Raw genomic sequence first — 14,581 nt, forward strand, 5'->3', positions numbered from 1 at the left:
ATGAGTGGCAACAGTGCAGCATCCAAACAGCTGGGCATAGCCTTAAAGCTATCTAGTAGATAACAGAGGGCAGGCCTATAGACCTTAGCTGGAAAAAAAACTACCTTAGCTTGTAATAGAGACTTAAACTTTCCTTTCCATCCCCAATCTCCCTATTATTCTAACTTTCCCAGCAGAGGGAGCCCCAATCCAGCACTTGATCCACAGGCATAGGTTTAAGTTCATTTGGCTTTTTTGCCTCTTAAATCCTATGGCACATGGTGATGCAAAGGCAGCCAAACAGACCAGGAGCCTTCACCCAATATGGCCATAAACTTTAAAAACAGGAGCCTGCATTTGGCTCCTAATAAAGTGGCCTGGCTTTCCAAAAGCCTGAGTATCCAGTGAAACCATGGATCTAGGTGGGCAGCTCACTCAGCACTTTTAAAAATCAGGCCACTTATTAGGTGCTGAACGGTTGAAGGCCCCAGTGTCCTGCAATAATCTCTGCACGGCTGTAACCGTCTGTCTGCATGGGGACCCACTCAGGGCCGGCTCTGGCGTTTTTGCCGCCCCAGGCAAAAAAGCCTCCCAACCCCCCCCAGCAGGGAGCGCGGCAGGGGAGGGCGGAGAGCCCGGCCAGGGCTCCACTCTCCCCGGTGGCCAGAGCGCCAGGAGGAGGGTGGAGAGCCCGGCTGGGGCTCTGCTCTCCGCGGCGGCCAGAGCGCCGGGGGGAGGGCAGAGAGCCTGCTGCGGCTCCTCTCCGCGACCGGCCAGAGTGCAAGGGGGAGGGCGGCAAGCCCGGCTGGGGCCCCGCTCTCCCCGACCGGCCGGAGTGCCGGGGGAGGGCGGCGAGCCCACCGCGGCTCCGCTCTCCCCGACAGGCCAGAGCGCCGGGGGAGGGCGGCGAGCCCGCTGCGGCTCTGCTCTCCCCGGCGGCCGGAGCGCCGCGGGGAGGGCGGCGAGTCCAGTCACAGCCCCGCTCTCGGGCCGGAGTGCCGCGCCACGCCGCGCCGCCCCCCTCCAGGTGCCGCCCCAAGCACATGCTTGGTGGGCTGGTGCCTGGAGCCGGCCCTGGACCTATTGAGGTCAGTGAAGCTCCAGACTGGCAAAGGGGGTCACACGCACAAGACTGGCACCTAACCTTGCACTTACAAATCCAGCTTTAGAAAATCTTGGCTGCTGGCTTTGATTGAGCTGGACATTGCATGGGACCTCAGTAAAACTCCCCAGCCAATCACTGCTGGGTGGAGACCTTTAAAATGTGCAGACTTGTTAGTAATACCCACACGTGGAGATATAAAAAAATCCCTTAAGTCTTGCACTGCTGCCCACACCCAGCAGTGTCTACTACATGTAGTCTCCCAATCTTTGTTTTTCCTTAAAGCACTGGTGTTCTATGAGGGTTTAGCCTCTTTCTGCTGAATAAAGCCCAGGAGATCAATAATACTTCACAAGCAGGAGGACTTAAGGTAGCTTGTTTATGAAATTGTATCAAATCTGCTTGGTTATTATTGCTGAGATGGTAACTATATTCCCGGTATATAGCATTGTTTTAAGTTCACTTTTACATTCATGTCAAGAGTAAACTCTAGTACAGCTGAGCACCCTGCCCTTCAGCAAATCTTTCTTTTATCTCTCCTCCCTCCCTGCTGCCTTGATGCTGATCCTGCTGTAGAGCTTGGTCTGCACAATGTAGCCTCGTGGTTTTCAATTTCATGTCCAGCAGCGCCCCAGTTCATTTACCTCTGAAACAAGAATGTAGGCCGTGGAATGTAGCAGCTCATGGGGGAGAACAGAAAGGGAGGCATTCTTCTCCCTTACAGTCAATTGCTTTTCCATCACAGACCTAGAGAATGGGGTGAATCCGTTTCTATTCAGATTTGAATATGGGGATGCTCTCAAGAGCTGAGGGATGGGGTGGATTCTCCATCACTTAGAATCTTTCAAGCAAGATTGGATGTCACTCTAAAATATACGCTCTAGTTCAATGGCAAGTTAGTGCGTTTAATGCAGAGATTGCTGGATGAGTATCTCAGGCCTGAGTTGTACAGGAGGGCAGACAATATGATCAGAATGTTCATAGAATCATAGAAGATTAGGGTTGGAAGAACCTCAGGAGGTCATCTAATCCAACCCCCTGCTCAAAGCAGGACCAACCCCAACTAAATCATCCCAGCCAGGGCTTTGTCAAGCTGGCCTTAAAAACCTCTAAGGATGGAGATTCCACCATCTTCCTAGGAAACCCATTCCAATGATTCACCACCCTCCTAGTGAAATAGTGTTTCCTAATATCCAACCTAGACTACCCCAACTGCAACTTGAGACCATTGCTTCTTGTTCTGTCATCTGCCACCACTGAGAAATAGCTTAGCTTCATCCTCTTTGGAACCCCCCTTCAGGTAGTTGAAGGCTGCTATCAAAACCCCCCCTCACTCTTCTCTTCTGCAGACTAAATAAGCCCAGTTCCCTCAGCCTCTCCTCATAAGTCATGTGCCCCAGCCTCCTAATCATTTTTGTTGCCCTCCACTGGACTCTCTCCAATTTGTCCACATCCTTTCTGTAGTGGGGGGACCAAAATTAGACACAATACTCCAGATGTGGCCTCACCAGTGCCGAATAGAGGGGAATAATCACTTCCCTCGATCTGCTGGCAATGCTCCTACTAATGAAGCCCAATATGCAGTTAGCCTTTTTGGCAACAAGGTCACAGTGTTGACTCACATCCAGCTGCTCGTCCACTGTAATCCCCAGGCCCTTTTCTGCAGAACTGCCACTTAGTCAGTCAGTCCCCAGCCTGTAGTGGTGCATGGGATTCTTCCATCCTAAGTGCAGAACTCTGCACTTGCCCTTGTTGAACTTCATCAGATTTCTTTTAGCTCAATCTTCCAATTTGTCTAGGTCTCTCTGGATCCTATCCCTACCCTCCAGTGTATCTACCTCTCCCCCCAGGTTAGTGTCATATGTGAACTTGCTGAGGGTGCAATCCATCCCATCATCCAGATCATTAATGAAGATGTTGAACAAAACCGGCCCCATGACAGACTCCTGGGGCAAACCGGCTGCCAACTATACATTGAGCCATTGATCATTACCTGTTGTTCCTTTCTGGCCTTAAAAATCTAGGTCGTTTTACCCCAAATTAGTCTTCATTTTAAAATAAATATACATGGGCCAGATCCTCAGCTCTTGTAAATGACAGTAGTTCCATGGGCTTAGTTACTATTTACAGCTATCAGACCTTACCCAAGTCTTTGCCCATGGAAACATAACTTGGTAATGGGATGCAAAATTACTTCTCTGCTGGAGGAAGGAAAAAGCCTCCTCCCTGATAACTCTTTTACCTTGGTCCATTGGATTCAGATGCTCAGAAAGGCCAGATGTTTTCATTCTTTGTGCTTTGCCCCAGAACAATCATGGAGTTCCTCTCCATCTTCCTCCGATCCGAAGTCTTAACCTCTGGTCTAAACCAATGGGAAAATGCTATTAATGTTTATAGGACTCAGAACATGTGGTTGTGTTTTTGCACATATTACACTGGGCCTACATGCACACATCTGAGCTACATCCAGATCTGTTATTTTCTCCAGCTCCAGCCTAAATTTCCAAAACACATGCTGTCCCAGCATAACAAACAGGCTGACACAAATACCATCTGCAGGAAAATACGCAGTATGTCCCCACATGCGGGGTGGGGAGTGACAGGCAGAAAATATCAAATCAACCCTATTGCTGGGAAGTTTCACCTTTAAAAATCCAGTTCTTTTGATGGGCAGAAAAATGCTCTTTGGAGGGGCAAGATATCTGATTATTTGGATCAGTCTTGGCTTCAGTTTTTTTGATGTGTGTACAACCTGATTGAAGGTCCCATTGAAGTCACCATAAAGATTCCCACTGATTTTGGTGGGCTTTGGATCAGGCACAGTGGGCTGGTGAAAGATCGTTGCTGAGCCAGCTGAAATTTTTTGAACTTTTTTTAGACTTTTTTTGAAAATGAAAATGTTCATATGTACATAGACAGAAAAATCAATAGTGAGTGGGTCATCCCCCCACCCAAAAAACGTCACAGCTCAGATCCAGCTCTAGACAGGATTAGTGAGCTGTGTACCTCTAAAGGCTTGTGGGCTTGCTTCAGAAAACCTCGGATGCCCCTGAAAATAGCTAGGGAGATTCCATTACTTTTAATTTTCATGGCTGCTTCTGGGCTCTAGCCCTGAGAGAAGCTGCTCTTGCTGTATTTGTAGCTCTCCCAGAAGGACATATTGGAGATGCTGTGAGAGCCTATTCTGGCACTCTGCCTATCCTCAGTGGGCTAAGAAAGAGTAGGATAGAAAGCAGTCGTGCTACGGAACCCTACTTGCCCCTGGAGTGGGGGAAGAGGTTAGGGTGACCAGATGTCCTGATTTTATAGGAACAGTCCTGATATTCAAGGCTTTGTCTTATGTAGGCGCCTATTACCCCCCATCCCCTGTCCCCATATTTCACACTTGCTATCTGGTCACCCTAGAAGAGGTGACTATTCAGATCAAATCATAGACTACTCCTAAGGGCTTTACGGTGCTATATGGTGATGGAGGCAGATATGGTGCTCAGATACCATGGTGATGGGGGCAGTAAAAATACCAAGGCAGATTTCCAGACCAGATTTCCATGCCTAAGATTGGATTCTACCCATGATTTTGGAAGAAGCACCAATGTTTAGCTATTTGTCTGGAGCAAATATTTGACTGTGTGAAGTTCACATATGACTTTAGAACATCTTAAATCCAATAAATCAGCCAAAGAGAAAGGGATTAGGAATGATCTCTTCACTCCTTTCCTGAGGACCAGACCCAGGTCTGTGCACCACTTGAGTTCCCTAGTGATGGATAGGCTATGTGCACAGGAGTGAATTTCGCCCTACGTGAGTAAAGAATCAGTATGACAACTGCATATACAAAAATCAGTCTGTTTTGGACATTATGAGGCACACCACATTGCTCGTGGCCAAGGGTTTGCCTTTGCAGGAGCCCATCTTTTGCTATGTAAAGCAAATTGTTCCTTTTCTAATAGGAGAATTCTTTTGCAGTTGTGAAAACACCTCAGAGCAGATCATTCATCATAACCAGAATGGGCCCATGAAAGGGGATTTGCTTTGACCTAAGTGAAAAAACAAAAACAAAGCGACTTTCCCTATTTGCCTGAATAACTCAAGTGGGACTAAGTGTAAAAAGCTACCAGTCTTCAATTCCCTGGGAGCTATCTGTTAGTAGAGGAAATCAGGGCCGGCTCTGGCTTTTTTGCTGCCCCAAGCAAAAAAAAAAAAAAAAAAAAAAAATCGGGGCAGCCAGAACGGCAAAGCAAAAAAAAAAAAACCCTGCAGCACGGCCGGAGTGGCAAAGCAGGAAAAAAAAAAACCCTGCGGGGTGGCTGGAGCCACTGTGCACGGGGACTCCCTGCACTGCAGATGTGCCCCGGCTAGCGGGGGGAGAGAGGGGAGAGAGAGAAGGTGGGTGGCCAGGGCTTCAGCGGGGCACTCGCCACATGGCCCTGACTGCTGCGCCGCCTGCTGGGAGGGCTCCACGCCACTCCAGTCAGCGGGGGGGAAGGACGCGGGCTGCCCTGCCAGGCTTGCTACAGACCTGCTCCCTGGCTGGGGCCGACGGAGTGTGCAGCCCGCTTCCAGCAGGGCGCTCCCCTCCTCTGTGCCGCCGCCCCCTACAGGGCGGCTGGATCGGCGAACAAAACAAACTGCCCCATAGAATCTGCTGCCCCAAGCACGAGCTTGCGGTCCTGGAGGAAATTAAGGTCTAGCTTACTTCAGTTCAGTATCACAGGAGACTTGACCCTATTTCAGATGCTGGGGAAGTTAGGATAAGTGAAGATTAGATCATCACAGTTTCACTGTATTTACAAATGGGATAAAGGTCTAATGCTCCATTTCCCATAGCTAGGGTCCCAGTGGAGATTGGGCTGGGGCCAAACCCCAGGCGTTCGTAAAAGAGCCATAGTCCCCAGATTTTAAAAATATAAAAATACTTTGTTGTTCGTAAATGCTGGTCAGGCATAAACCCTGCTCTTCCACCAGGAGGGGGTGCTTTGCCTTTGCTGCTGAATCTAGCCTAGCCATCTCTTCTTGCTGAGCCATGTCATTGCCTCCATCAGTGGCTGCAGGAAGTGCATCCCCAAAGAGCGCAGGAGAGCTGTGTGAGTATGGTGAGGAGAAGTTGGGTTGAAGGACTGAGAGTGGATGGGGAGCTGGAAATGGGGAGGAAAGGGGTCAACAGTGGGCTTGGAGTGGGGAGAGGGATTTAATGGAAGGAACAGGAGTGGAAAATCAACATATTTCTGGTGCTTCCCAGTTCTATCCAGATGAGACATACTGTCTGTTCTTGAGGTATCCCAGCATTTCCACTGGGTCCCAGCTGAAACCAGTAAGTGCAGCAGTGATAAAACAATTGTATAAAGAGCTATGGGACCCAGTCCTCAGCTGCTCCCATTGCCTTCAGTGGAGCTATGCTGAAGTACACCAGCATAATTCTTATTTATGGAGCACTGGTGATATTCTCAGCACTGCACAGAGCAGGCCAAAGACCAGGTAGGATCTTAAACAGTCAGAAAGAGACAGATGTAGCCAGAACTCTTTTGAACCCTAAATGCAGTTTGGGTCCAATACAAGCTTGGAGTGAAGGTTCAGGAAGGGTTGTGTTTTCTCCCTGGCTGATTTGCCCATGCCACATACTTTAGCTGAAGCTGTTTGATTTCTTCCTGCTTTGTATTTGTTTCGGTTTCCCAAACAATAGCAGGAAGCTTGCCTGTTACGTGGATTTGGTCCCACACCAAGTTTTTTCCAGCTGGGAAAGCCATTCTGTGAACCATTAGAGGATTTTCCAGCTGTAACTACATGGATCCTAATTCAAATGTGTCTTCATAATGTAGGTGCACCCTACCTCCCAAAACACTGGGACATTCCTGAGTTAAACAGCTGTTCTGCCAGCTGAAAATTGAAAATAGCCTGCATTCTTTGCAACAATTGCTGTCAATACTACTGAGTCCCCAGCTGAAAAAACATGGGAAGGTTGCACTGTGCCATGTAATCCTCCCGCCCTTGTGAGTAAGATATCCAGGCTTTTCCTGTTACCCAGTTATATACACAAAGCAACAGATATTCATTAAAACAGATGAGAGAGCTTGGATAACTAAAGGAACATCCATGCAGGGGATGACTGGCAGTGGTGTCATAGGCCTGGTCTACACTAGTCAGTTATTTCGGAATTAGCCGAGTTAATTAAAAAAAAAAAAGATTCTGTCCACACGACTAAACTGTTTTTTTTTATTTAAAGGGCTCTTTAATCCGATTTCCGTACTCCACCTCGGCAAGAGGAGTAGCAGTTAAATCGAGATTGCAATCCCGGGTTAAAGGTATCGTGGACACAATTCAACGTTATTGGCCTCCGGGAGCTATCCCAGAATGCTTCCTTGTGACCGCTCTGGACAACACTCTCAACTCCGATGCACTAGCCAAGTGAGCAGGAAAAGCCCCGGGACCTTTTGAATTTCATTGCCTGTTTGGTCACCATCAGCAAAGGTGACCATCAGCACAGTCCACCATCACAGGTGACCATGCAGAGTCCACCATCACAGGAGATCACGCAGTCCCGGATTCGCAGATGAGCTCCAGCATGGTCTGAATGGGAGGTACTGGATCTCATCGCATGTTGGGGAGATGAATCTGTTATGGCAGAACTACGTTCCAAAAAAAGGAACGCAAATATGTACGCTAAAGTCTCCGGGGCCATGACAGAAAGAGGCTACTCCAGGGACACAGAGCAGTGTCATACAAAAATCAAGGAGCTAAGCAAGCGTACCAAAAAGACAGGGAGGCAAACGGGTGCTCTGAGTTACAGCCCCATACATTCCGCTTCTACTGTGAGCTGCATGCAATTATGGGGGGTGACACCACCACTACCGCACCACTGTCTGTGGACACCTGCAAGGGGGGAGTTGCATGGAGTGAGGAGGATGAGTTATTGGAGGATGAAGAGGAGGAGGAGGAGGAGGACAGTGCACAGGCGGTAAGTGGGGAATCCGTTTTCCTCCCTAGCCAGGAACTATTCTTAACGCTGGAGCCAATAGCCTCCTACCACTCCCAAGGTGGGCTCCCGGACCATGACCCTGGAGAAGGTATTTCTGGTGAGTGAGAGCCTGATGGGAGCCACGCGGTGGGGCGTGAAACCCAGCCGCACTGGGCTGTTTGCGTTTAGTTTAAAGGGCTTATCCCTGCTCAGAGGCTCATCGGAGCCACACGGTGGGTGCAGGGGGTGGGAGGGGGGTGTTGTGTGAAGCGATCATCCCAGAGAGCCCACAGACCCTCCTTTTATATGGCAAACCCACCAGGCATTGCTTGCTATGGGAAAGGGGGCCCAGCAGTTTGAAAGCATTGAAATGAATGTGGAAGAAGCAGAACCCTGCGTGCCCCTAGGCTGCCTGCAAGCTGAATTCTGTTGCCCATGTGTGATGGCATACTCACACCAAACTGGCAGGCACTTCAGTATAAGAGGCAAAATGCTAACTTGTACAGAAAGAACATGTGCTGTGTACTATGAATTGCCTGTTTCATGATGAAATGTATCTTTTAAAATACTACCCTCCCTTTTTCTCCTCCCGCAGGTGCAAATGTTTCAACTGGCCCCTATCTACTCCGTCTCAGAGGCTGGTCCAGATTAGAAGGCGGAAAAAACAAATTTGGGACGACATGTTCGCCGAGCTCATGCAGTCCTCCCGCACTGATAGGGCCCAGCTGAATGTGTGGAGGCAAACAATTGCGGAGTCCCGTAAAGCATTACAGGAACACAAAGAGAGGAGGGACGCGCGCGATGAGAGCAGGCAGGATGCTATGGTCAAGCTCATGGGGGAGCAAACTGACATGCTCCGCTGTATGGTGGATCAAATGCAGGAAAGGCAGCAAGACCACAGACTGCCGCTGCAGCCCCTGTATAACTGCCCTCCCTCCTCCCCAAGTTCCATAGCCTCCTCACCCAGATGCCCAAGAACGTGAGTGGGGAGGCTACAAGGACCCACACACTCAACCCAGAGGATCGCCCAAGCAGCAGAAAGTTGGCATATGCAAACTTTTGATTTGGTTTCTGGACTTGTCCTTCCCTCCTCCTCCACCCCCCTAACCCAATTTCCCCCTCCCCCCTCTACCTTCTGATTTCTCGCAATGTGTTGTGGAACAAATAATAAAAAAGGGTTTTTAAACAACTGTGACTTTATTTCCTTTCATATATATATAGGGGGCAGGTAACTTCAAGAGAAACAAACACAACTGTCACACCGTAGCCTGGCCAGTCATGAAACTGGTTTTCAAAGCTTCTCTGATGCCCAGCACGCCCTCCTGTACTCTTCTAACCGCCCTGGTGTCTGGCTGTGCGAAATTGGCCACCAGGCGAGTTGCCTCAACCTCCCAACCCGCCATAAATGGCTCCCCCTTACTCTCACAGATATTGTGGAGCACACAACAAGCAGCAATTACAATTGGAATATTGCTGAGATCTAACCGAGTCAGTAAACTGCGCCAGGGTGCTTTCAAATGTCCAAAAGCACATTCTACCACCATTCTGCACTTGCTCAGCCTATAGTTGAACTGCTCCTTACTACTGTCCAGGGTGCCTGTGTACAGCTTCATGAGTCATGGCATTAAGGGGTAGGCTGGGTCCCCAAGGATAACTGTAGGCATTTCAACATCCCCAACAGTAATTTTCTGGTCTGGGAAGTAAGTCCCTTCCTGCAGCTGTTCAAACAGACCAGAATTCCTGAAGATGCGCGCGTCATGCACCTTTCCTGGCCATCCCACGTTGATGTCGGTGAAACGTCCCTTGTGATCCACCAGTGCTTGAAGCACCATGGAAAAGTACAGTTTATGTACTGGCCGCCCCGGTGTGCCGGGGCCAAGATAGGGATATGCGTTCTGTCTATCTCCCCACTGCAGTTAGGGAACCCCAGTGCATTAAAGCCATCCACAATGGTCTGCACATTTCCCAAAGTCACTATCCTTAATAGCAGCTGGTCAATGATTGCCTTGGCTACTTGCAGCACAGCAGCCCCCACAGTAGATTTGCCCACTCCAAACTGATTCCCGACTGACTGGTAGCTGTCGGGCATTGCAAGCTTCCAGTGCTATGGCCACTTGCTTCTCAACTGTGAGGGCTGCTCTCATTTTGGTGTCTTTGCGCTTCAGGGCAGAGGACAGCAAGTCACAAAGTTCCATGAAAGTGGCCCTATGCATACGAAAGTTTCGCAGCCACTGGGAATCATCCCAGATCTGCAACACTATGCGGTCCCACCAGTCTGTGCTTGTTTCCTGGGCCCAGAATTGGCATTCCACGGCATGAACCTGGCCCAATGCCACCATGATCTCCCAATCGCCACATGTCGTGCTTCTAGGAACGTCTGTGTCCATGTCCTCATCAGTATAGTAATCGCGTTGTCGTCGCTTCCTTGCCAGGTTTTGCAGGTACTGCACATACTGCTGGATAATGCGCGAGGTATTTACAATGGTCAAAACTGCAGCGGAGATCTGAGCGGGCTCCATGCTTACCACGCTATGGCGCCCTGCACAGGTAATCCTGGAAAAAGGGCGCAAAACATAGGAGAGCTGTTCGATTCAAGATGGCCGATAAAAGGCAGTAAATGGTTGTCTTCTGTAGCTTTCACGGAGGCGGGAAGCTCTCTAGAGCTGCAAGTGCGGGAGAGCAGAGTTTGCGGCGGAAGCTGTGTGGCTTAGTTCACGATGGCCAAAAAACAGCGGGAAATTGTTGCCGTCTGTAGTTTCCACAGGAGCCCAGGATAGACAACATGGAGAAATTAGCAAGTGCTGCAAGAGTGAGAGAGCAGAGGAAACTGTGCTGCTCGGTTCATGGTGGCCGAAAAAAGGCGGGAAATGGTTAGATAAAAGAGTAGATAGAAACACAAGAGGACATGCGAGGTGGATTCATAGTACCAGGAGACAGGCGGTGCACCGCACTGCACCATCTGCTGGCAGTATGGCATCTGCCGTAGCTTTCACGGAGGGAGGAGCGAGTGACGACACACACCCAGAAACACCCACGAGAATTTTTTTGCCCCATCATGCACTGGGAGCTTAACCCAGAATTCCAGTGGGCGGTGGGGACTTCGGGAACTGTGGGATAGCTACCCACAGTGCACCACTCCGACATTCAATGTTAGCCTCGGTACTGTGGATGCACTCCGCCAAATTCACGCGCTTTAGTGGGGACACACAACACTGAATGTACAAAATTGCTTCAGAAAATTCGAATAGAATAATTTTGAATTAATTTCATACTGTAGACGTACCCATAGTATTTGACTCACCCATACTGCATGGTGATATGTAGAGATAGGCCATGTAATATAAAGTGAATGTGTTATTAGTGTCCATCCAAGGGACCAGCATAGGTTACCTAGCAGAGGTGGGATGCTCTGCTTTCTGCCCAATTACCCAACCATAACGATGAATAGAAACCATCCAAGTATACACATAGTCAGCAAATGATTATCTGCTTCTCAGTTGAATGGAAATCTTTACACCAATTCTGATTTTTCCACTCTGCATCTCCGAACTAGATTGGGTACAACATGGGGTTACCATTCCCCTTGAATGGAGACGCATCGGGGGATTGAAGGCAGCATATAGCTCAAAAGGATTTGGAATAAAAATTGGTGTATGGGCTGGATTTGAATTGGCCCTGGCTAGTTACGCGCTGGATGTCTCAGGTGGACTGTCCAGGAGTCCGAAGGTTCCTCTGCCATGTTAGGGAAAAGGATCTTTTTTACAGCACTTCAATGTTATCCAATGGCATTCACACGGCACAGCAGGAAATCTTTACAGGCCAGGTGGAAATTTAAATTGGCTGGACAAGAGAAGACACAAATAACTTGTACCTTTACCAGAACTAGCAGCAAACTGCAATGGCTAGAGATGAGGAGGGAGTTGTCAGCTTCAGAAAAGTACTCTCCTGCCATGTGCAGTCATAGAGAAATCTTCATTAAGCCCCCTCACTGCATCCTCTCAATTACAAACTAAAGACTCCCATGAACATCCCAGTCCTGGCAGGTACTACCTGTAGAGCTGTGGGCAGGACCTCTTCAGAGCTGCCGATGACAGTCCCAACTTGCTCTGGTTCCTCAGCCTGGTCTTCTTCATGAGATCCCTCATTCTGCCCCAAGCGTGGCTTTCACCCTGGGCAGTGCAAACCAAACCACAACTTAGGCTGATACCTAGAGAAAATTCCCTGTCCAGTGGGCAGTACTAAAGGGTGCTTCCAGGATGACTGATTTAGAGGGGAGATTTCTGCTTAAAATACTAACTTAGCCAGAACATCAGAGTTATTGTCCCTCTTGGTGCCAATACAGGACTATTCTTTTTTCGAAAAAATTAGTTGTCTAGTTTCAGGTCAAACAAATTGATTTATAATAGTCCTTGGGAGATTATTCCACAGACTTTAGAGTTAGCAATTTCCCCCCCTTGGTATTCAGTCTGCAGTTATGACCATTATGTAGTGTGGCTTGAACATGACATGGAGGTAGAGGTTCCTGTAGCCTCCAATAAATTTCTACTACTGCCATTTTCCCCCACTTACATTGCTGTGCCCATGATAGATCTTTCCAAGTTAATGTTTTAGAGAGTGAAAGGTAGTTGGTGGGTGGTGGGTGGTGCTGGGGAGCTGCCTTAAGGCACATTTCACCTCATTGTTTAACTCTCTGAAGGACAAAAATAGTTCAACTGATTTGGTTCCTTGCCCACTTACACCTACCCAGGGAGGCTTTACAAAAAAAATCATCCTAAAAATCACAGCCTGACTCCTGTCTCATTTACCCTAGTGTTGGTTACACTGGTGTAACTCAACTGGTTTCAGTAGAGCTGCTCTTGGTTTATACTGATTTAAATGAGATGAGAATCAGGCCCAGATTTTTTTCCTTTCATATCAGCAACCCACGCCAATTCAAAACTTCATTTCTAAATGCTAATTACAATCTGTTTTTATTTTTAACAAATCAAGGCCTCTTGTTAACAGTTTTCTAATGTTCCATCTGGGGCTGAACTCATCCTAAGTTCTCATGGGGTACCCCTTTTGTTACTCCTGTTTCAAAAGCCTTGATGTCCAACACCACCTTGTTATAAAATTCCCAGAGCCATTGCTAGGAAACCTTTGAAAGAGAAGAAAAATGTTTCCCATGTTAATTGAAAGACTCCTGAAGTGCTTTAATATGCTATGTAATAGAGTGCAGAAAGCACTGAATTGCAGCCACCTCTGGAGTGGAATCAGACAACTATTCACCAGCACATACCAGTGCTGCAAAACAAGTTCAGGAGAGGAGACTTTATCACTGTTAAGCTTATTCAGGGTCTACTAAGTTTCATACCATCTGTCGTAGGTTCAGATGAAGATTGAAATATTAGTTTAACTGATACCAAGTTAACTTTTTTTAAGTGAGGCCAGGATAATAGCTAAAATAGCAAATCACCATTGCTATATTGTAGTAGGGTCTGAAGACCTCAGCTAGGTTGGGGTCCCATTGTGTTAGACACTGTACAAACATAGAGTATATGATAGCCTCTGCTCAGAAAAGCTTACACTGTCTACATTAAAGAAAGACCCAATACAAATTGTTCAATCTCTTTCCTTGTGAAGGATGCGTTGGGCAACTGTTTTATCTGTAGTGAGGATGGAGGACGGCTGAGGCAACTCCAGTGAAGAACACTCAGAAGGGGTAACAATCAGCAGATGGGACTGTGGCACTATTGGCTCTATTACTAGGCTGTAAACTTTTGGGGACAAGGATCGTCTTTTTTGTTCTGTGTGTGTACGGCACCTAGCACCATGGGCTCCTAGGTCATGACTGGGGCTGCTAGGTACTATGATTGATAACACTCATAATAAATACTGATATTAGAAATACTATGTGGAAGGGAAATACATGTAACGACGTCAGTACTTACTGGGATACTCTTACCGAGGTCAGCCCTCTGAAAACAAAGGCAAAAGAAAAATCAGAATTAGCCGGAGCGAGGGCTGATCTTGTGGAAAGGGCACTAGCCTGGGCTCAGTTCCCCAGCTCTGCCACACACTCCCTGCTTCATCATGATCAAGTCAATCCATCTCTCTGTCCTCCATCAGTAAAATGGGGATCATACGCCTTCCTTACTCCCACCCTTTGTCTTTCATGTCTATTAGGACTGTAAGCTTAAGTATACAGCGCCTACCACATCTTGGATGGCTCTACCAGGCCCTGCTGACATAACTACAATAACGTAAGTGTATCCTACCTCTGATTTTTCGCTTTACTTTCACTTAGATTGAGGATGAAGTACTTTCGGGTGACTGACGAAGATCAGCATTTACCACCTGCAGTTACATTTAATGCTGCATTTCCCATTCTGATTGCTGAGTATCCCATGGAGACCGTAGAAAGGTGAAATGTGGTGGTGTGGAAAATGCTGATTGTGTTTTAATGGAATCCACATGTCAATAATAGTAGGATCTCCGAACAGTTCTGTTTCAATAGGCACCTAAATTGTGAGAGCTTGATCCTGCACCCCACTGAAATCACAAGGGTT

At 47.9% G+C, this 14,581-nt stretch overlaps 1 protein-coding gene across 1 annotated transcript in view; it reads right to left on the reverse strand.

Annotated features, from left to right (window-relative positions):
* Positions 1 to 945: 945 nt before the first annotated feature.
* The window catches only part of LOC117880071, a 44,579-nt gene continuing 30,943 nt past the window's right edge, over positions 946 to 14,581 (reverse strand). Inside the window, exons 6-9 of the mRNA XM_034775783.1 lie at positions 13,964 to 13,990; positions 12,084 to 12,202; positions 3,324 to 3,443; positions 946 to 1,727 (exon numbers count right to left, since the gene is read on the reverse strand). Of these exons, the coding sequence (XP_034631674.1) occupies positions 3,347 to 3,443; positions 12,084 to 12,202; positions 13,964 to 13,990 (243 nt within the window). The 3' untranslated portion in view covers positions 946 to 1,727; positions 3,324 to 3,346. The remainder of the gene's footprint in view (positions 1,728 to 3,323; positions 3,444 to 12,083; positions 12,203 to 13,963; positions 13,991 to 14,581) is intronic.

Source organism: Trachemys scripta, chromosome 7 (assembly GCF_013100865.1).
Source record: "Trachemys scripta elegans isolate TJP31775 chromosome 7, CAS_Tse_1.0, whole genome shotgun sequence".
Lineage (NCBI taxonomy): Eukaryota > Metazoa > Chordata > Testudines > Emydidae > Trachemys > Trachemys scripta.